The sequence below is a fragment of the Sciurus carolinensis genome, chromosome 3 (genome assembly GCF_902686445.1).
Source record: "Sciurus carolinensis chromosome 3, mSciCar1.2, whole genome shotgun sequence".
Taxonomy (NCBI): Eukaryota; Metazoa; Chordata; class Mammalia; order Rodentia; family Sciuridae; genus Sciurus; species Sciurus carolinensis.
Genome location: NC_062215.1, coordinates 1111586 through 1131520, shown reverse-complemented (window position 1 = coordinate 1131520; position 19935 = coordinate 1111586). Strand labels below are relative to the sequence as shown.

The window sequence follows — 19935 nt, the reverse complement described above, 5'->3', positions numbered from 1 at the left end:
ATGCGCGTGCCGGCCCCGCCCCGCCCCTTCCGGCCCCAGCGCGTCGCCCCAAAGAAGCACCTGCAGATCTCTTTAAAAGGCGTTTATTGATCATATACAAAATAAAGAAAACCTTATATATCACAAACATACACTATGTACAGCAATAAATACCCGGGGCCAGGCCCAGCGCCGCCCCTCCTGGACAATAACTTAGCAATAAATACTGCGCAGGGTGCGGGCGGGCACCAAAGCCTCTGCCCCACCGAGGCCAGGCCCCTAACCGCCCTACACGGTGTGGGCCCTGGGCCTCTCCTCCAAGCCAGTCCCCGGCCCTCACTCCAGCGGATCTCAGGGTACCCTCTCCCAAGCCTCCCCCTGGCTTCAGCCCTCAGCAGGGCAAGCAGGGGCTGATCAACTCTGCTGGGACACACCTCTCAGTGCCATGAGACCAACAGAGCTGGACACAGGGTAGCCCTTGTCCTGTTGCCCTAAGTTGCCAGGAGAAGGCTTTCTGCACCCACTCCTGTTTGGTTAAAGGCTTCAGGGACTAGCGGATGGAGGGATGGGAGGAAGGGCAGGGCTGGAACATTATGCTGCTGGAGACGCAGAAAGCTCAACTGCTGTCACCAAGAACAGCTCACAGGGATACACTCTTAACACTCCACCTCAGACTCAAGCAACACCCAGTATCAATGCTGCTACTCCAGGGGGGAGGTGGAAATGTCTGCAGTTGGCCCAGCAGGTACAGAACATGACCAAGATACACAAATCAGAGCAGGATAGGCCATGAAAAGCTCTGGCAGGCCTGCCTCTGTGTGGCACTGATTATGTACTCTGCTCTCTACAACTGCTCCAAAACCAGTCAACTGGAAGGTGAAAGCACGCCAAAAAGAATTATTCAGTGGCTTCTGGGGAAAAAAATCGTTAATGTGTTGATTCCTTTCACCAAACCACAGCCTAAAAATGTAACTCACAAGATCCCCGAACGGAAATGGTGTAGCAGGCTGTGGCTCAGGTTGGCCAGCTGTGGATGGGAGCTTTGGCCAAGTGGCCATTCCAGGCAGGGGGCAGTAGGGATGTGGCCTGACTACCATCCCAAAGCAGGCTGTAGCTGATCAGAGATGTCAGCCCAAGCACTGCCCAAGGAGCCTGCTGCTGGCAGGTGTGCACACAGACTGAAGTGTGGACGGAGAATAGCCTGCAGGAAGGCCTGTCCAGCAGAAAGCCCATACACAAAACAGCGGTCATGGAGTGCCTTACTCAGGGAAGCACCACCCTGGAGCAGCAGCCAGGGATCTCAGGGAGGGTTCTCTGGGGCCATTCATTTTGGCAAGAGCTAACCTGTTCACTTTTTCCCCCTTCCCTCTGAAATCTGAGCGTCCACATTAGGATAAAGGAGGAGGAAAGACGCACATTATGGTTTACTAAGCGGACAAGTCTGGGAGACCTGGCCTCAGCCAAAACCCTCAATTCACTGTGTCAGAAAAGTTGAGATAAGAAAGAACACAATACCCTCACAGCAATGAAACATAATCAACAAGGATCAGAAAGACAGCCAATAGTCACATGTGGACAGAGAATCTACCGTCAAGAAACCAAGGTGAAGGGAAAGGGGTGGTGTGGCCCTGCAGGACTGGCTTGATGGACTCAAGAAACAGTTGCTCCAAATCCAAAAACCACAGAAGGAAGCATAGCTTCACCAAGCCCAGAACTACTTCTCTACACCAAACCAAGACAGCAACTTCTGCTCAGTACTGGCCCAGTCTCAACCTCCTCTTCCTCACCTGCACCCACCCCACACACTAGCTCTACAACTGGAGAGCATCATTCAGTGGTGCCTGGACTCCCAGTCAGGACCAAAGGACATGGAGGGCCTGTCCCTACCCCTCTCTTAAGGGCAAACTTGTTCCATTCCAACTCTGCTGCTACAGCCAACAGCAGCAGCTTGCATCTGCCTTCCAGCTATCGAGACTACAGGAAGGGATGAAGTCATCAGGTGACTCAGTCAAGTCAGAATTTCCATCTGTAGCAGTCTCAGGTACCAATAGGACTGTCTGAGCACCCTGTACAAAGGAGCCCCTTGAGAGACTACGATGGCAGATGCCCGGCTCCCACCCCATGGCAACCAGATGAAACTCTGGGTGAAAATCCTGCTGTCTGTGAAGTGAATGCTTGTTGAGTCAGTCAGTCCCCTCACCAGCCCACACTCCTGTGCTTTTCAGGGATCCAGGGCTGCCTCCCCCCTGCCCCCCAAAGAGGATACCAGCAACCCTGTCAGAGGCCAAAGGCCACATGCCCAGAGATGGGGCTATACCTCTTTTGGGGATAGGGGGACATGGGCACCAGCCCTGGTCCATTCCTATGAGGAGCTTCCTGAGCCAAGTCTAGAAAGTTGGCAGTCTCTGTCAGGCAGCTGGGACAGCGAAGTGGGCTGAGACCCTGCAGAGAAGCACCTCCAAGTTGAGCAGCAATCCCTGGAAGACACAGATCCCAAAGAGAGGAGGAAGAAGGGCCTGGAGCCAAGAGTTGCCAGCAGAGACCAGCAGGGAAGGGACAGACCCAGCTTTGGAGTCCAAGTCCTTGTCTGGATCTGGTGGAAGTCACCTGGGCCCTCACAGTGAAGCAGAGAAGGTGCTGCCCCAGGTGGAGCCCCTGACTATTCTGCCTGGGAAGCAACACACCACAGCACAGAGCCAGCTCAGGGCTAAGTGAGCAGTAGGATTTGCAACCCATTAGGGCGGGTCCCTTGAGTGTCCAAGCCGAGCTGAGGCCTACAGGAATAAAGCCAAGGTCAGAAGGAAGACAGCTAGGAACAGCTTGGCCACAGCTCTGTGAGCACCCACAGTGACTCCTTGGTCCCTAGAATGCCACCACCCAGGTAGGGCCAGGGGTGATGGATGTGGAAGCAGCATGGAGGCCCTGGATGGCCCCTCAATTTCACCTACCCTGCCAATAGATCAACCCAAGCCCCATACACACCTATGAAGCCAGAGCTCAGCACAGGTGGGAGTGGCAGAGTCCCTCAGCAGACCACCTGGGGCAAAGGGCAGGCTCTGAAAGCAGAAAAGGCTGGGCTGGCAGGCACTGACACCCACACTCCAATGGAGCAGGCACTGCCTGGGACCCTGGCCCAGCTCAGGTCCAGCAAGCCAGCAGAAGCAAAAACACAACCAAATCCAAAAAAACAAACACAGGAAAATACACAAGAAGGGACGGCCACAGGTCAAAGGTCACCAGAAGCACCAGCACTTTACGGCTGCACAAAACCTCACCAGGCACGGACAACACCACGGCACCGGCAAGAGACGGAAGCAGGAAGGGCAAAGGAGTAAGTCACTTTCGGTACAATTGCAAAAGAGATATCAAAGAGGATGGCCTCGGTCGGCTCGCGGCTTGGTTTTTTTTTTTTTTTTTTTTTTTCTTCCTTTTTTTAAACTAAGTTTTATAAATAATGTCTGATAACTCTGTGTATATAAAAACTAAATTCCAACAGCCACAAAGAGTTGTCCATAAGTTTACAAGAAGGGATTTTTTTTCTTTTTTTAAACTAGCAAAGTTACTATTATACTTTCTTCCCTTTTCCATTTATATGATCAAATGTTCTTTTCACTTGTTTTTTTTTAAAAGACAATTTTATAAATACTCTGCAGCTTTTTTTCTCTTTAGCTCTTAAACATATAATTTAATAACTTCGTAAAAGGAACTTCTCTTTTAAATAAAGGGCTATATAACCACACAAATAGGTCATGTAAACAGTGACACGGAACCCATCGTAGGACACACTGACATACCCTCCACGCACGCTCACAGCCAGTGATTTGGTCTTGTTCAGTGCACTGTGTCAGGTTTGAGCGCCAGAGCCCCTGCCCCAGAACCACACAGCCCCTGCCCCAGCACCCATAGTTCCCAGGCGGGTGACCTACCTGTCCAGGGCCCTCAAGGACACCCCACTCTTCAGAGTAGAGTCCCTTTCTTCCTGCTGGGCTGAGCTGAGCTGCCTGCCTGGATCCGAAGACAAGAGAACCCCTCTAATCCCACTCCAGCCTGGCAGCCTGTGGGCCATGGGCACCAGGAGGGGAGGGCAGACCTTGAGGCCCAGTTTGCTCACTGGCTCTCCCACTCTCTCTTTCATTCCCACAGTGCTCGCTCTAGACTCCTAGCCTGCATGGCTTAGGTACGAAGAGGGTTAGGAGGAACCCGACATCACCACCAAACTGACCAATCCCAGCGTACAAACACACACGCACTGACGACAAGATGAGATCAAGGGGGCTCAGCCCACTGCCCCTGGGGAACAGGTTGTGCTTTGCAGGGAAGGGAAAAGAGGGGGAGAAGGGGAAGAGGAAGGAGAGGGGAGAGGAATAGGTGGGACAGGGCTGCTGACTTCGCCATGTGCCTAGTGGCCCCTCGAAGACCTGCCCGGCAATCCTGCATGTCCCTACGACCGGGCGTCCGTCTTGGACTTTACTATTGTGATGACGCTGGTGGCAGCCACCTTGCCAGGGACCAGGGGCCCCAGGCCAGCGGCAAGGGGCCCCCGAGCTGGGGCCACAGGGCTGCGGGCCACGGTCCTGGCGAAGTTCTGCAGGGCCTCATACTTGGAGCGCAGGGCGTCGAGCTCCAGCTTCATGCTGGCGTTCTCAGAGGCCAGCTTCTCTACCTCCTGCTGCAGCTCCGCCTTCTGCTTCTCCAGCTCCTCCTTCTGCGTCACCCGCTTCACACGGCAGCTGGCCGCATAGCCCCGGTTCTTGAGTGTGCGACGGCGCTGCTTTAGCTGAATGATCTCCTCCTTGGACAGGCCCCGCAGGTGCTGGTTCAGCTCACGCACCGACATGGTCACCAGCTCCTCATCTGTCAGGCTGGTGCCATTCTCACCTGGCTCCCGCTTCACCTATGGTAGCACAGTGCAGGGTGGCAGCTAAGCAGGGCACCCCACACTGCCCACTCACAGCCTCCCCTGCCTTGCCCACTCACCTTCAAGGCCTTGCTTCCTTTATTGGGGGTCGTCATAACCCGGGGCACAGTGAGCAGGCACTCTGCAAGACACAAGGCAGGGGTCAGGACCCTGCAGACTACCCCACCCCTACCCTCCCCAGTTCACAAAAGCTCCACACCACACAGCCCTCCAGGGAGCCTGGCATTCTCCTGGTACCTTTGGGTTTGCCTCTCCTGAGCTGGGCTGCTCCTGACCACCCTTCCCCTAGAGAACCAGGTGGGAGGTCAGGGAGATCTGATGGGGGAAGGGGAACTGAAGGCTGAAAGGAAAGCAGGGGCCAGACAAAGGGGCAGGGGGAGAGATTAGAAGGAATAAACTCAGGAGGGGCAAGCCCAGAAGGAAGCGGAGCTTTAAAAATAACCTCAGTGCTGCCCCAGAGCACACTGTTCCTGGCGAGTCACGCTGACTCAGCACATCCCCTCCCTCCAGGCCCAGCCTGCTCCTGAGGCCAGCCAACAGCCAGCGCCCCAGGAGACCTGCTGCTGGTGCCAACAGCAGGTGAGGGCCAGTCAGTGACTGTGCTGTATATTTCAGGGTCCTACCTCCCACCGCTGTCTTCCCTAAGCGCTCATGGAGCAGTTCCTGCTCCCTCCAGGGCTCAGGAGGCTGTCCCTTGGGGATTCAGGCCTCAGTCTCCCAAAGATGTCTGAGGTCAGGGGTATGCCTCCCAGTTACACTGTGTTTGAAAGGCTGGTCAGGGATTCCCATCACCTTCCAGATGGCAGGCAATCCAGCTGACAGGAAGAGCCTTGAGACCACCCCCCCAAGGCCTCCCTGTCCACCTCCTCTGATGATGGAGTAACCATCCTGTGGCTTTGAGTTGCAGCATCCTGCGCCCTACCCCACTCCCACCCCAATGTTTCACAAGGTTCCCCAGCTGCCCACACTGGGGGCCTGCTCAGCTGGAGGAAGGCAGGAGTCAGCCTGACTGCTCTCTGGCTCCTCATCTGGGGTCAATGCCACAGGGCCAGGGAACCAAAGCAAAAGGGTTACCTCCTATACACTCAACCTGACTCTTTGGCACCCCAATCTCACTTTCAGATTTCTGAAGCCCTGCTGGGACATTTTTGTACACCCAGTCCAGGGAATCCTCACCCAGCTCAGCCTCCACTAGACCCTTGGGCAAGGACCACCCCGCCATGCTCCATCCCCTCCTTTCCAGGTTAGATACAGGAGGGCAGGGCACTTCAGTCAACTGTGGGGACAGGGTTGAAGGAACTTCTCACCCTCATCAAGGGAGCTAGAGTGTAGCTGGGGAGGTGGAGGAGCATGTTCCCACTAGAGACCCCACCTTACCTAGCCTTGTACCCAGAGGCCAGGTTGCATGCAGAATAGGCTGAGAAAGCCACTGACACCTCCCCACACCAGGCCACCAAGCACATCAGAGAGGCAAGAATCCTTCCAGATCAAAAGGTGGGAGACCAGAGTTATAGGTCGTCAGGGGATCTGCCTGTCCCACAGGCTCCAGGAGTCAGGTTCCCACAGCAGAGCCTAAAGGGGCTTTCCCACCTGGAGCACAGACAGGATGCAGGGATGCTGCCCTGGCACAGGCTTTTCTCACCCCCATCCTTCCCCCACCCTGACTATAAGCACAATGATAAGGGTGACTTCCTGAGGAGATCACACAGAAAAGTGCGGAGTGTGGCAGCTGGGAGCCGAAAAGTGCCTCCTCAACAGATTTCACCCTCTGCAGAAGGACTGAACTCAGCACAAGTGTAGCCAATCGTCTCCTAATCAAAGGTGTGTGTGTGTGCATGTGTTATGCATGTGTGCATGGTGGGGGGAAGGGCAGGTCTTAGCAAAGCTGGTGCTTCCAGCTGCCTGCGGGGAGATACAAATTGAGCCACAGCCTCAGCGGATCCTGTGACTGGATGATTAAGAAGCTACCCCATCTCAGCCCTCCTTTAGGTCCTAAAGCCTGGTGAAGGGGTTCAGGCATCCTTCACTTTTGCTCATCTCTTTGAGGAAGCTGTCGCATGGAGGAGGCAAGATGGTCATACCCAGAGACCTCCAAGAGACTCTAGGCCACCCACTCAAGACCGAGAGCCAGGAAAGAAAGGAAAAGCAAGCAAGTGGCAAGGCAGTTGTCCTTGCGTCTTCATCCTGGCCTGCAAACCCCAACGACCAAGATTCCTAGGCATGAGTTTGGATGCTCTGGCACCCCAAACTCCAGACCCATCCCCTCTGGACAGTCACTTTTTGAAAGAACCTAAAGTTTAGTTTCCTCTGAAACATAAATGACTGGGAAGACATTAAAAAAAAAAAAAAAAAAAAAAACCCACACGTGGGACTCTGAATTTTCCTGGGACATAAAATTCTACACCATAAATGAGCTAAAGTGTGAAAACACCTGGCCCCTACAAGCCCCAGGGCTGAAGTAAGGGTGCTGCATGTGGGGTGGGGAGCATCCCTAAGAGCACACCACATGGTAGCCTGACCCAGTCATGAACCCTCTGCAAAAGAAGCAGTAGAGAACAGTAAGTGCCCATCTTTCGGCTTGGGCCCTCCACTCTCCCGCTCACATTTCATGAACCCCCAGTTACTAGGTTAAACGCCCATCAGGGCACACTCTTTACTAACTTCACACAACACTGAAACCCCACACCTCACGTGGGCAAACTTTGGGGTGACTAGGAACTGAATTCTACACCAAGGCCGTACCCCAAGGTTCCCACCTGCTGTCTAGGTTCCCCACTTCCTCTCATTTGCAATTTCCTGGTAAAACTGTCCCTGCTTCCTCTATGCCACACACCCCTTTTTCTCCCGGTGCCTCCCTGTCTTCTCCATCAAGGGAGGCCCAGCCTGGCCGGCCAGACCAGTCGCAGGGAAAGCCAGCTTCCCAGCACGGCAAGCTCGGCCCACCTAAGCTCCTCCCATCTTCTCACTCCGAACTGTATCCCAGTTTGGGGAACTGCCCCAGACGTGGGATCGGGGCCAGCTGCCCGGGAACTGCCTGGGAGCGATGCGCAGGCCCGGGCTTCACCTTCCACCCCGGGAGGAAACCTGCAGCGTGACACCAACCCCTCCTCGCAGCTCTGCAAAACTTAAACAGGGAGCGACCCTCGCCACCGCACCTTGCCCTCCCTCCGCCGCCGAGGCCAGGCCCCCGCCCCCGCCCCGCGTCAGCAGGAGCACCGAGTGACCTCATGCTGATGACTCAGCACGTCTCCGCTGGGCTCGCACGCGCGTGGCGGGCCGGAGCCGCGCGGCCGGGTCTCCCCGCCGCCGCCCCTGCCGACCCGCAGGGACCCAGCGCGTGGAGACGCGACGGACACCTGATGAGTCAGCAGCTCGGCCCCGCGCGGCCGCCCGAGGACCCCGCGGCCGCCCGGCCCCGCCCTTTCCCCGCGCCCCCCGCGAGGCGCCGGTGTCTGTCCGCCGCGCGCACACCCGCTCTCGGCCTCGCCGTCTCCGAGTCCGCCCGCACCCGGGCGGCGGTGACCAGGCGCTGGTTCCTGGCGGGTGGGCAGATCGAGGCACCGGCCGCGCCAGGGCGCGAAGCACACCCGCGGCCGGGCCCCGCCGCCCCGCCCGCGCCGCCCCGCCGCCCCGGCCCCGGCCCCGCGCACTCACCACACTGCGGGCCCGGGCGGGCCGGGGCGGGGCCGCGCGGGGCGGGGGCCGGCGCGAGGGGTCCGGGCCGGGGCTGAGGGTGCTGGCCGCCTGCGCGGGCCGGGCCGAGCGCGCTGGGAAGGCCGGGCCGGACCGGGCTCGGGATCCGCCGCCGCCGCCGCCGCTCCTCAGACGTCACATGATGTTTGGTCACGTGGGCTCCATTCATGAAGCGGCGACGCGGCCGGCCGCAGCTTAAAGGGAAAGGCGCGGCGGCGGCGAGTCGACGGGCGGGCGGGCCTCGCTGCGCCTGCGCGTCCGGGCGCCGTAGCCCCTGGCAACGCGCGCCGCGCGATCGGCCCCGCGCCCTGGTCGGGTCTCGCGGGACCCGGCCCGGGCGCGCGCCCCTCCGGCCACGCCCCCGCCCGCAGAACAGCCGGCCTCGACCCGCCCGGAAGGTGCGGCGCCAGTCTCCAGCCGTGGGCGCAGCTCACTGGGGCGCGCCTCCAGGCTCGAGGTCTGACGGAGAACCCTCGTGTTTCGTGGTCGTGCGCCGTTATCCCACTTGTTTACCCCTCGTAGCCGCTATCCCTCCTTGGTCCCAGTTGACGCAACAGGCTGGAGGGGGCGCGCTCTTCAGGGGCAGAGCCGAGACCCCGGCCCATTTCCCCGGATCTGTGCAGTGTGCACAGGTCTCGGAGAACATTCACCCAATGGCCCTAATCCCTGAGACACTACGCTAGGGATGACGCCTCCGGGGCCTCGGAGCGGTGGTTGTCGCGTAGTAAGTGCAGTGAACAATGAGTTGATGCGATCCAGGTGTGTCGCATACCTGGAGTCCCAGCTACTCTGGAGACTGAGGCAGAAGCATCTCAGTTAATGTCGTCGATTGCACTTTTCCTCCTCTCCCTTTGCATATGTGCCTGCACCTTCTGTTAGGAAACAACTGCTGTTGAAAATTCCCAGTGGAGGAAGTTACAAAGGGGAAAAGTGGAAATTGGAGTCATGCAATTTTTACTTATAATTTCCGAACTTTCCACTCAGTCCTTCTCCTTTTTCTGGAGTAAAGCCAAGAAATGTGACCCATCCTGCCAGGTGGGTAAGAAGATGAGATGACAGAAGAAAGGGCATTCAGCCCTCTTCACTGAATGAAGAGTGAAGGTACGCAGAGGCCAACCAGGAGCCCCCAAAGCTATCCACCCTGCAGGTTTCCAGGACTTTCCACCATCTCTGGGTCGAGCTCTGTGTGTCATTTTGTTTTGTTTTGTTTTGGGTACTAAGGATTGAATCCAGGGACACTCAACTACTGAAGTGAGCTACCACTGAGCCACATCCCCAGCCTTTTTATTTTCTCGATAAGTTGTTGAGTCTGGTTTTGAACTTGACCATCCCCCTGCCTCAGCTCCCAAATTGCTGGGATTACAGGCATGTGCCACAGCACCCCGTTTGGTTGGCTCCTATTGTAATGAGCTCACTAGGGGAGTGGGTTGGGACCTTCATCTTTGATCCCTGCACTGTGCATGGCTGGAGTCTTACAGAATATAGGGATTTAATCTGCTTGTTATATGACTTGTAAAACCTTTGACATGTGCTTTATTTCCTTTTCTAATGAAATGGCGTCTCAATATGTTGCTCAAACCAGCCTTGAACTTCTGGACTCAAGACTAGCTGGAGGCTGGGGTTGTGGTTCAGTGGTAGAGGGCTTGCCTCGCACTCATGAGGCCCTGGGTTCAGTCCTCAGCATCACATAAAAATAAAGAGACTATGTCCACCTACAACGAAAAAATATTAAAAAAAAAAAAAAAAGACAAGCTGGGACTGCAGGTACAAACCCACACCCAGAAAGCCCTCAACTACTTGTTCGTGTGTCTGTATGTGTGTGTGTATACTGGACATGAAGTCAGGTGCTTTACCACTGAGCTACATCCCCAGCCTTTTATTTTATGTTTTTATTTTGAGACAGGGTCTTGCTAAGTTGCTGAGGGTCTCTGTAAGTTGTCCAGGCTGGCTGCAAACTTGCATTCCTCCTGCCTCCGCTTCCCGAGTCACTGGGATTATTATTTTAGAAAAGGGCTGGGGATGTGGCTGGATGGTTGAGCACCCCTGAGTTCAGTACCCAGTACCAAAACAAAGGATGAGGGGAATGGCTCAGTGGTGCCCCCTTGAGCCAGCCCCCAGAGGGGAGGGTGATAAAGGAAAAGCCGCAGAGCACTTGAGTGCAAGCACCTCAGGGCCTAATCTTTGTTGAACCTCTGCTGGGGGCAGCGCTGGGGCCTGGCTCCCTGATCAGGCCCTCTCCACACCTCCAGCACCAGGTGAACACCACCGCCTGCAGGCACCTCTGACAGCCTCTGACCCCCACAGCCCCTTTCCAGGATAGGCTGCACCCTTCACGGGCTGACCTTAGGATCCCACTGCCCCCTCCTGAGCGCTGCGGGCTCCAGCCTGATTGCCAATGGGAGGCTCAGGGTACATGGGATATGACTGGAATCCACACCCAGTCGGGCTATCCCTGCTCTCTCTGTGCAGGTGGACATCCTCCTTCTCTGCCTGGCCAGGATTACTGATCCAGTTGTTCTGAAGCCTGACCTGCAGAGGGACCACAGACAGGGGTCACCCTGGTACAAGAAAGGACTGTCAGAGGTGGATACTGCAAAGGCCTCAGCCAAACAGGCTGGAGTCAAGGGCCATGCCAGTTAGGAAACTGAGGCAGAAGCTGGACCAGAAGTAGCAGAGGGGCTACTCTTCCATTGACCTCCTCCAGTTTTTGTGCCAAGGGCAGTGTGGCTCACTCTAAGTTCTACCCTATCTGGCAGTGGTTTCCAGGACTGCGAGGTACCAAAGCTGGCAGCATAAGGGTCCATGAAGGTACTGTCCAGCTGACTCCTTCTTTGTCTCCTCTTCATGGCAGCGCTGACACTCTTGGTCAGTACTCCTAGGTTCTGCATCCTTGGAGCCCTCTCCCTCCTCAGCTTGCTCTAGATCCGTGTAAAAGATGTATCCCTGCCTGGCTTTGCTGGGCTTCCACTCTTGCTGGCTTCCAGACAGTCATTTCCCCACAGGCTGCCCACACACCCTTTGAGATTTGGTCTGGCCTTTTCCTTAATCAGGAACCTCACTGGGGATGCTCATAGGGCCTGCCTGCTGAAATCTGACACATTCTCTACAGATAATTTTTGAACTAATTAATTTAGTTATTTTTATTATTATTTTTTTGTGTGTGTGCTGGAGATTGAACCCAGGGCTTCATGTGTGCTAAGTAAGAACTGCTACACCCCCCCCCCGCCCTTTGTTTTTTTAATTCTCCTTTTTTAAGACAAGAGCTAAGGATCTCAGTTGCCCAAGCTGACCTTGAACTTGGGACCCTCCTGCCTTAACCCCTGGAGGTGCCAGGATTATAGGTGAGACCACCTATAGTGTTCTATACTCCCAGTCATGTTCTGATTGAGTCAATACCCATGTCTCCTTGCAGAGCCTGTCTGGACCCAGGCCCTGCCTTCTTTTGGACTCCAGTAGGACTCTGCCTCACTTGAAGTACCTGGCTGTCCTTGCCTCCCTCATGCTCAGACCAGGTGCACTGTGCCAAGCCTTCATCTTTTTCTTGGTCAGTGCCTGACAGGAGGTATCCAAATAGGGACTGGCCTTGACTTGGAGGGAACAGTTAAGTCCTAGGGCAGACATGTGGCTTCTAGGTGGGTCTCTGTCCAGGGGAGGGTGTCAGGGTCTCCTGTACTGCCAAGGACTCTTTTCCTCCTGGCCCAGCCCTGGCTGTGAGACCACAACTAACCTGCTGGGCTGCCAGATCACAACCCACCCACCTTACCCTTGGTCCTGGGCCTGGGGGCCACTCTGTATGTGGGGAGGATCAGGACTCTCCATGGCTAAGAGGAAGAATGCAGCCTCAACCCCTGTGTCGCTGTGCCCCTGCTTTTCCTCCCCAAGTCTCTTCTTCCCTTAGACCTGAGGGGCTGGATTCTCGTCCCCAAAGTGCCCCTCTGCCTACCCCAACCAGCCTTGGTGCTGAAGTGACATGGGGAAGGAGTGGGCACACAACCCTGCTGCCAAGCCCCTTCAGAAGCCCTCTGATCTGCTCCCCCACAGGCAGGCCCCTACCTTGCCTGGTGCTCCCCCTGCACGCCCTCCTGGCAGGAACCTGTCGCCTCTGCAGGGGAGGGGCCTCGCCTTCCTGCTTCCACAGTCAACTGCTGATTGAAGAAACAAGAGCACATAGTGTCCACTGCTGCTGTGATCCCTGCAGTGTCCTCCAGCCTGTGGGCCTCCTATGAGGATGCACTTTATGTGTAACTGTTGGGGCCACACCGTGTCCATATATCTATTCAGACATTATTCTGAGTGTTTCTGCTAAGGCATTTTGCATGAGATAAACATGTAAATCAGTACGATTTAACATTAGATAAGAATAAAATTTTACTCAATAAAGCTGACTGCCCTTTATGATGTAAATGGGCCACATCAAATCAGTTGAGGCCTAAATAATGGAAAAGACCATCCCTCTCCCAGGTAAGGGAGAATTTTTCCAACACACAGCTTCAGATTTCATTTACAATATTGACTTTTCTTGCCTGCCAGCCTTTGAACTGGAACATCAGCTGCCAGTGCATTAGGGTTTCCAACCTGCTAGCCTATCCCTTGCCACTTTAGGATCTCCCCATGTGTGTCTGTGTTCTGTGGGCTCCAATCATTCTCTCTCTTTTTTTTTTTTTTTTTTTTGTGATGCTGGGAATTGAACCCAGAACCTTGCCCATGCAAGGCAAGCTCTACCAACTGAACTATCTCCTAGCCCCTGGGTTCCATTTTTCTACCAAACTCCAATATATGTTCCTAAAGGGTTCCTTTCTCATTGGGAGCCTGGCCCTGCCTGGTCCTGCCTGGCCACAGCTGGACGTAAGCCCCTACCAGCTTCTAGGTATGTCTGTAATGAGTGAGGCCCAGGAGCTTCCAGACCTCTGCTCTCCGGGGGCCTCAGCCTGGCTGCTATGGGACTACAGGGCTTAGGGCCGTGAGTGGCTGGCTGGGCCTCTGCTGTGCAGAGGCCTTCCTCACAAGTGCTAGTTAGAAGTCAGGGCATTGAGAGCTTTCAGAAACCAGTTTATTCAGCCTGAAGGGTTGGGAGGGAAGTGACAGCACCCACCAGGCAGATCAGGAGTGTGATGGTCTGAGTGTGCTGGTAGTCACAGGAAGTTCGTCAACTACCCAAGGAGTACTCAAATGTTCAACATGTTTGAGGAAGCTGGGCAGCTGGCCAGAACTTGGGTCCCTGGCACCAAGCTCAAGATGCCTGGGACCTGCTGCCAGCACACAGGAAGGAGAGCGAGTAGAGCGTGGAGAAGGGGCCTTGGGTCTTTCTGTGTTGCAGTGCTGGGAGGGGAAGCAGGGACTTGCCATGCTAAGTGCTCTACCACTGACCTTCTCACTCAAGGAGGGCCAAGCCCAAGCCAGCTGACACTGGGGCTGAGGGAGGGTGAAGACCCCCAGGCTAGAGCATCATAAAAAGCTCAGGGTGGGCAGAGGTCTAAGAACCCAGCCCTGTTATGGGCTGAAGCCTGGGGACCATGGAAGTTCCCAGTGGAAAGTGACATGTCCCTCCCTGGCCACAACCCTAGCTGACCCAGACTGTGGGTAGATGTCCACTGAAGGACATCTTCACTAGATAACCCCAGGGCAAGAGCCTGGAGTCAGGAAAGGAAGAAGTGGAGAGCAAAGCTGGGTCCCAGCACTTGGGAGGCTCAGGTGGGAGGATCAGTCGAGGGCAATAATTCAAAGTCAGGCACGGGCAACACAGCAAGAGGCAGGGAAGGAGGGAGGAAGGGAGAACAGGCAGAGGCAGGGCGCATCAGTCCTTGCCTGCTGGGGCCAGGCTGCGGGCCAGTGGCTTGGCAGGGCCAGAGGACAGAGAGGCCCCTGCAGGAGAGTCCAGCTTCATCTTGTCCAGAACAGTCTTCTTGATGGCAGCAGGCGAGACCTTCTCCTGGTCAGCCATGGTCTGCAGCTCCCTGGAGAGGCAGCAAGGGCTGGGTTCAGGCCTCTGCCTCCTCCTGGAGGCCACGGCTCCCAGGGCCTGCCCACCTCATAGTGCTCTGCTGTACACCCTGTGGCCACCTTCTCCACACAGCTACAGGGCTCCAGCTCACCCATTCAGGGTGGCTCAGGGGCATCACATCTACTGATGGCATGCCTGAGTCCCTGAGCAAGTCACGTGGTACCACTCGGTTTTCTGAGAGTTTGACTAGTTGATGGGTACTGTGGCCAGAAAGCGCTCTCTACCCTATAGACCTGGCTCTGCGTTTGACCAGCTGCAGGATCCCAGCAGTTTTCTTTCAATCTCAGCAGGCTTTCCTTGGGCTAGGACACTATTGGGTCTCCTGCTTATCTAACTCCCTGACCCCCAGCCAGGGCAGGAGGGTGTTGAGACCAGGCCCCAGGGCTCCCTAACATGCCGGGCAGCCTTTCCAACCCAGTCCTCTGGCCATAATGTTGATGAAATTGCACAGGGGAAACCGTGCAGGCCTGGAGAAGCCTTCCACTTCACATGCGGGTGCCCCTCCTTACAGGACGATGGAAGTGGGTGAGGGGCACTGCAGACTGACTCCAGGAACCTTGGGGTTCCCTGTGCCCTGCCTAAATCTAGGCCACAGCTCAATAAATAATCTGCCCTGAGCCGTCGCCTGTAAGACCAAGGGCCTAGTGTGCTGGAATGGGCAGCAGAGACTGGGCAGTAGAAGTGGCCACCTCGTGCGGATGCAGGAGGCCTCCACCGCATTGATGAGCAGGGAGCGGAAGCCCCCACTCTCCAGCACATGCAGGGCGTGGATGGTGGCCCCACCAGGAGAGCAGACGTTGTCTTTGAGCTGGCCTGGGTGCTGTTCTGAGTCCAGCAGCATCTTGGCAGCTCCCTACAGCCAGAGAGAGGGACTGATGGGGATGGGGCATCCACCTGCCTCTGCAGGCACTGTCCCCAGCCACTCCAGCACAATAACAGCAGCTGCCCACCCACCCACCCTCTGTGTACCAGTGTCAGAGCTGGCAACGAGCCACCCTCACCAAAGGGTCAGGAAACACTGACCAGGAGGGCCTGGGCCCCAAGGCGGACTGCCAGGCGCCTTGGAAGTCCCATTTTGACACCGCCATCAGCTAGGGCATCCAGGGCAGTGAATGCCTGCAGGGAGAAAGCACCCTGAGCCCCTGCTCTGGCCTCTCCTCCTCCTCCTCTGTGGCCCAGAGCACAGCACAGGGTAGAGCACCAGTTCCCACAGCCATGAAACCTCGGCCCTCCAAGGGAAGCAGGGACACAGGGTGCCCCAGAACCCACGGAATTTCCAACTCTCCCCAGCCCCACCCTCCACTACCGGCCCTCACATAGGCAGGGCCACTGCCACTGAGCCCTGTGACAGCATCGATCAGGTCCTCCTCCACCTCCGTGCAGAAGCCCACGCTGCCTAGGAGCTGCTCCAGGAGCCTGCCATCCTCCACTTGGGCATGGGTGCCCGTGGCATATACAGTGACCCCCTCTCGCACCACAACTGGGGTGTTGGTCATGCAGCGGATAACCTTGGGTGCTGGTCGAAATGCTGTCAGTTTCTAGAAGAGAAATGGACTGTATCACTCTGGCCTTGGCCACCCACCTTCACCCCAGTGAGGGTAGGCATAGGAGTGGACACACTGCCCCAGTGAGCATCTCCTGCCCATTCACAGATGGGGATCCCAGGCATGGTGCTCCTGACTGTGTGTACTCCATGCCCCCCACCAACAGGCCCTGTGGGCCCAGCCCACAGCACCCACCTTCTCAATGGAGCTGATGGTAACACCGGCCGCACAGGATACCACGATGTGCCTGTCTTCAATGTCAGTGCCAATCTCGTCCAGGATGAAGGGGATGATGTGTGGCTTCACGGCCAGGAACAGCACGTCGCTGTGCTGCACAGTCTCCTTGTTGTGGGGTGTCAGGTTCACCCCTATCTTCTGCAGAAGTGCAAGGCAGGTCAGCCTGCCCCAGGAGCTGTCCTCCCCTCTGCTTAAACCCAGAGCCCCAGAGGTAGAATAGCCCAGAGGCTGCTGGGTCGTTTCAGGCTAAGCCAAGGGCCCAGGGCATAGGGAACCCATCCAAGCCACGGTCCCACCCCACTCACAGGCTGCAGCCTCCAGAGATGTCTGCTCTCCAGGATGGGTGATGGTTTCAAGCTGAAAACCCGCCTACCCTTAGATTGGAAACCCTGACTCAGCCCTGACAAACCAAAGCTGTATTCAGCCCCAGGAGTGTCTTGTCTGGCCTCCTGGCTATGGCCTCATCTGCCAGACTCCCAGTGGCTCCCTGTGAGCACTGTTCACACTTCAATTCCAGACCAGCACCACTGCCATCAGCCTTGCACACCAGGAGCAAGAGGAGCCACAGCAGGGTGAGGAGGCAGGGCCTGGAGGTACACCAGCCCAGGCTTGCTTCTCTCACAGGGGCCCAGCCCATCACTATCAGGGCTGCCAAACACCCAGCCCCAGACTCGCTAGGAACTGGGCCTTCCTGCCCCACACCTACCCTGAGGGCAGAAACTGTGGCCAGGTCCATGTCTGGGGAGCTGGCCATTATCTTGTGGGCCGCCAGGATACCTGGTGGGGAAGACAAAAGTTCCTCCCTCGAGGCCCAATTTTGGCCTTTCTCCCCCAACTCTGGGGGAAAGAAGCTGCAGCAAAACCCCACCTCCAGGGTAAGAGAGCAACCCCAACATATGGAAGCTGCCAATCCCACAGGACTCAAGCCATGTAACCCAGACCCCCATGTTCAGCCCCCAGCCCCGCACAGGGTAAGGGAGCCCAGCCTGTCCCACTTGGTCCCTTCCTGACCTGCTGATGTAAAGCCCTTGGCCAGAGCAAAGGCCAGCTGGCCAGCCCCGATGAAGCCCACGCTCATGATGCCTGGAGGCCCCAAACCGGCAGCCCTCACAGCTGGTTCCGGCTCTGCAGGGCAGCTGCGGGACGAGACCAGCCGAATGGAGAGCTGGAAGTTAGGTGGGCAGTACCAGGGCTGGCCGCTCCTCAGGCAGCCGGGAGCCCACCACCTCCTAACCCAGCCAGTCTAATCTTCCCAGTTGTTGCCCATCGGTCCCCACTCGGTAACTATCCCAGCCCCCTGCCCATAACGAGGGTCCCGAGCCCGCTGTCGAGGGTCCCCAGCTCTCCAGACGGAGTCGGGGAGCCCCCGAGAAAGGATCGGAAATGAGAGAGGGCCGGTAGAGGCCCAGCGCCAGGAGAACCCCACGCCCGAGCCGCCGGCCTGCCCGTGCCCCCAGCAGCGAAACCTCTGCCGGACCCCTGCCCACCTAAACCCGCGCGGCTTGTCCCGCCGGAGTGCCGCGCCCGCCACGCGGCACCCGCGTCCCGGCCCCGCCCCCTCTGTTCCAGCCAATCCGCGGTGCAGCCGCTGCGCGCCGGCCAATCGGGAGCGGCGGCCAGAGCCTGGGATGTTGCATCATTCCGGAGGCCGGCCCGTCGGCCCCGCCCCGCCCCACCGCAGCCGCCCTGGAGAGGGAGGCTCTTGCACATCAGGTCAGCGCCCCAAAGCCCCTACCTGGTGGGTGTCTCCTCTGTAGAGCTACCTCGCAGACGCGACTTTGAAAGCTGGCTGTTCTTTGTGGTCACAGGCCTCTTACACTCCAAACAGGTGGTATTCAACTAGTAAATTGGGGAGGGTGATCTTGTAGCGCCCCAGCTCCCCAATCCCCTGACATCTTATCTGCAGAGACCCTGGTACTTTTAGACCCTGGGTTTTAGGGAGAGTAGGGGTCTAGTCATCCAACTCACACCCCAGGGCATGCCCAGGATCTATTTCCCGCCCTTCAGGCTGCAGGGTAGTCTAGGGTAGTCTGGGGTCCCCCAGGCGCAGGACCAAGGCAAAGTGGAAGTGACCACCACGACAACCCACCCCCCCCCCCCCGACAAAGGGAAGAGGTGGCCCGTTTCATTTTTCTCTGTTCTGTGTTTTAGATGAGGACAAGCTATGGGCTGGGTGTAGTGACGAATGCCTGTAATCCCGGCAGTTTGGTAAACTGAGGCAGGAGGATCACCAGAGTTCAAAGGTTCAAAGCCAGCCTCCACAACTTAGAGAGGCTCTAAGCAATTTAGTAAGACCCTGTCTCTGAATAAAATATTTTTAAAAGGGCTGGGAATGTGACTCCGTGGTCAAGCACCCTGGATTCAATTCTGGATATGCGCCACCCTCCCCCTGCAAAAAAAAGGGGAGGATGAGCTGCTTCAGAAGATAATCTCAGAATGATTAAGACATTTTTGTCCGCCTGGCTGCAAACTCTGGCTTCCTATCTACCTGGTCCCCTTCTCCTGGACATTTAATGATCACCACCAACACTAGGGCCCTGTTTGGTAGGGATGAGTTTGGTCTATGCACTCCCAGGGAGAGACTGGGATAATGGTGAGTTTCAAGTGTGCAGCTTGGACCCATGACACAAGCCAGGTCTCCATTATTCTTCTAGAACAGAGCTCCCTGTGTTAAAGGTCACTATTCTCCAAGTGACAACAACAAATTTTAGTCCTTCCTAAAAACAAAACAGAGCAAAGACCAGGAAGTAACCATAGCAGGACTAGCCCTGATATGAGCCTCCCAAACCCTTCTGCCATGCTCCTCTCTGCCTTCCCTCAGGACTTCTGAAATTCAGGTGGGGCAGGGTGCTGGGGGCAGAAGGTCACTGGACCAGTGAGAAAATTGTTTCAGAGTTTTGTCTATCAAAGGAAGGAAAGGAGAAAGCACAGTCCCTCCCCAGATGATGTCCAGACCTCCCTGTGAGTCAGGACGGGCATGGCGTACGTGCTCCTTTGTTATCTGGCGACATGACCTCCTGACCCCAACTTTCTCAGTCAGTAGACCCAGCAGCTGTCTACCTGCCCTTGGGGATCCGCTGTTGGGCCTCAAACACCCACCCCCTCCAAGCAGAAGAGATCGTTTCAGACCCAGTTTGTTGACAGACTCAAGGGTGCCCTCTCCAGCTGGCCAGCCAAGGCCACTTGGCTTATGTGGTACCACACAAGACCTTCAGGGCCTGCCTCTCTGCTCAGAAAGTGTCAGAAAGGGCTAACCAGAAAGTGCAGCAGTCCCTCCGCCCATGCCCCAAGCCTCTGGAGACCCCAGGTGGAGGTGTGGGCACCTTTAGGAAGGAGGAGGTGGAGTGACCCTCCTTCTCCCCACTGGTCTGTCACTCACCAAGGGAGAGGGCTCTGCCTGTCCCTTTCTTGAAGCCCAGTTCCTCAGGAGAAGAGGCCCAGCCTTCCCTGCACTCCAGAGTCCGCGTTTTCCTTCGGCCAAGCCCCAGGGTATGCTCTCCTCCCAGAGCATCCAAGGAGCAGGGAGCCCAGGAGGTGTAACTGGGCAGAGACAGCTTGGCCAT

The 19935-nt window shown here is 56.6% G+C and overlaps 2 protein-coding genes across 6 annotated transcripts; both read right to left on the bottom strand.

Moving 5' to 3' along the window:
* Window positions 1-67: 67 nt before the first annotated feature.
* Mafg (MAF bZIP transcription factor G) lies at window positions 68-8795 on the bottom strand. 3 transcript variants are annotated; one of them, XM_047546790.1, is made up of 3 exons: window positions 8552-8795; window positions 4957-5018; window positions 68-4873 (listed from the first exon to the last, which is right to left on the bottom strand). In XM_047546790.1, exons 1-3 carry the CDS (start codon window positions 8757-8759, stop codon window positions 4421-4423), a joined length of 723 nt encoding a protein of 240 aa, XP_047402746.1. In that variant the 5' UTR covers window positions 8760-8795; the 3' UTR covers window positions 68-4420. The 3 variants fall into 3 exon arrangements, with proteins under 3 accessions (XP_047402746.1, XP_047402748.1, XP_047402747.1); XM_047546792.1 differs by lacking the exon at window positions 8552-8795 and adding an exon at window positions 8369-8498; XM_047546791.1 differs by lacking the exon at window positions 8552-8795 and adding an exon at window positions 5135-5281.
* A 4628-nt stretch (window positions 8796-13423) lies between these two features.
* Pycr1 (pyrroline-5-carboxylate reductase 1) lies at window positions 13424-19891 on the bottom strand. 3 transcript variants are annotated; one of them, XM_047546783.1, is made up of 9 exons: window positions 19752-19891; window positions 18108-18211; window positions 17384-17508; window positions 17079-17149; window positions 16331-16510; window positions 15908-16129; window positions 15615-15707; window positions 15281-15444; window positions 13431-14544 (listed from the first exon to the last, which is right to left on the bottom strand). In XM_047546783.1, exons 1-9 carry the CDS (start codon window positions 19881-19883, stop codon window positions 14385-14387), a joined length of 1251 nt encoding a protein of 416 aa, XP_047402739.1. In that variant the 5' UTR covers window positions 19884-19891; the 3' UTR covers window positions 13431-14384. The 3 variants fall into 3 exon arrangements, with proteins under 3 accessions (XP_047402740.1, XP_047402739.1, XP_047402742.1); XM_047546784.1 differs by lacking the exon at window positions 15615-15707 and having other exon boundaries at window positions 13424-14544; XM_047546786.1 differs by lacking the exons at window positions 18108-18211; window positions 19752-19891 and adding an exon at window positions 17860-17922 and having other exon boundaries at window positions 13432-14544.
* Between the last annotated feature and the right edge of the window lie 44 nt (window positions 19892-19935).

What these genes read in the sequence shown, in the direction of transcription:
- Pycr1 (XM_047546783.1), bottom strand. Translation starts at nt 19,883, where the DNA reads ATGCTCTGGGAGGAGAGCATACCCTGGGGCTTGGCCGAAGGAAAACGC. An exon ending in ACAGAGGAGACACCCACCAG is followed by an intron (nt 17,509 to 18,107) that starts GTAGGGGCTTTG and finishes CTCGTCCCGCAG; the next exon opens with CTGCCCTGCAGAGCCGGAAC. An exon ending in CCATCAGCTCCATTGAGAAG is followed by an intron (nt 16,130 to 16,330) that starts GTGGGTGCTGTG and finishes TTTCTCTTCTAG; the next exon opens with AAACTGACAGCATTTCGACC.
- Mafg (XM_047546790.1), bottom strand. Translation starts at nt 8,759, where the DNA reads ATGAATGGAGCCCACGTGACCAAACATCATGTGACGTCTGAGGAGCGG. An exon ending in CCGCCCGGGCCCGCAGTGTG is followed by an intron (nt 5,019 to 8,551) that starts GTGAGTGCGCGG and finishes TGTGTCTTGCAG; the next exon opens with AGTGCCTGCTCACTGTGCCC. An exon ending in AAGGAAGCAAGGCCTTGAAG is followed by an intron (nt 4,874 to 4,956) that starts GTGAGTGGGCAA and finishes GTGCTACCATAG; the next exon opens with GTGAAGCGGGAGCCAGGTGA.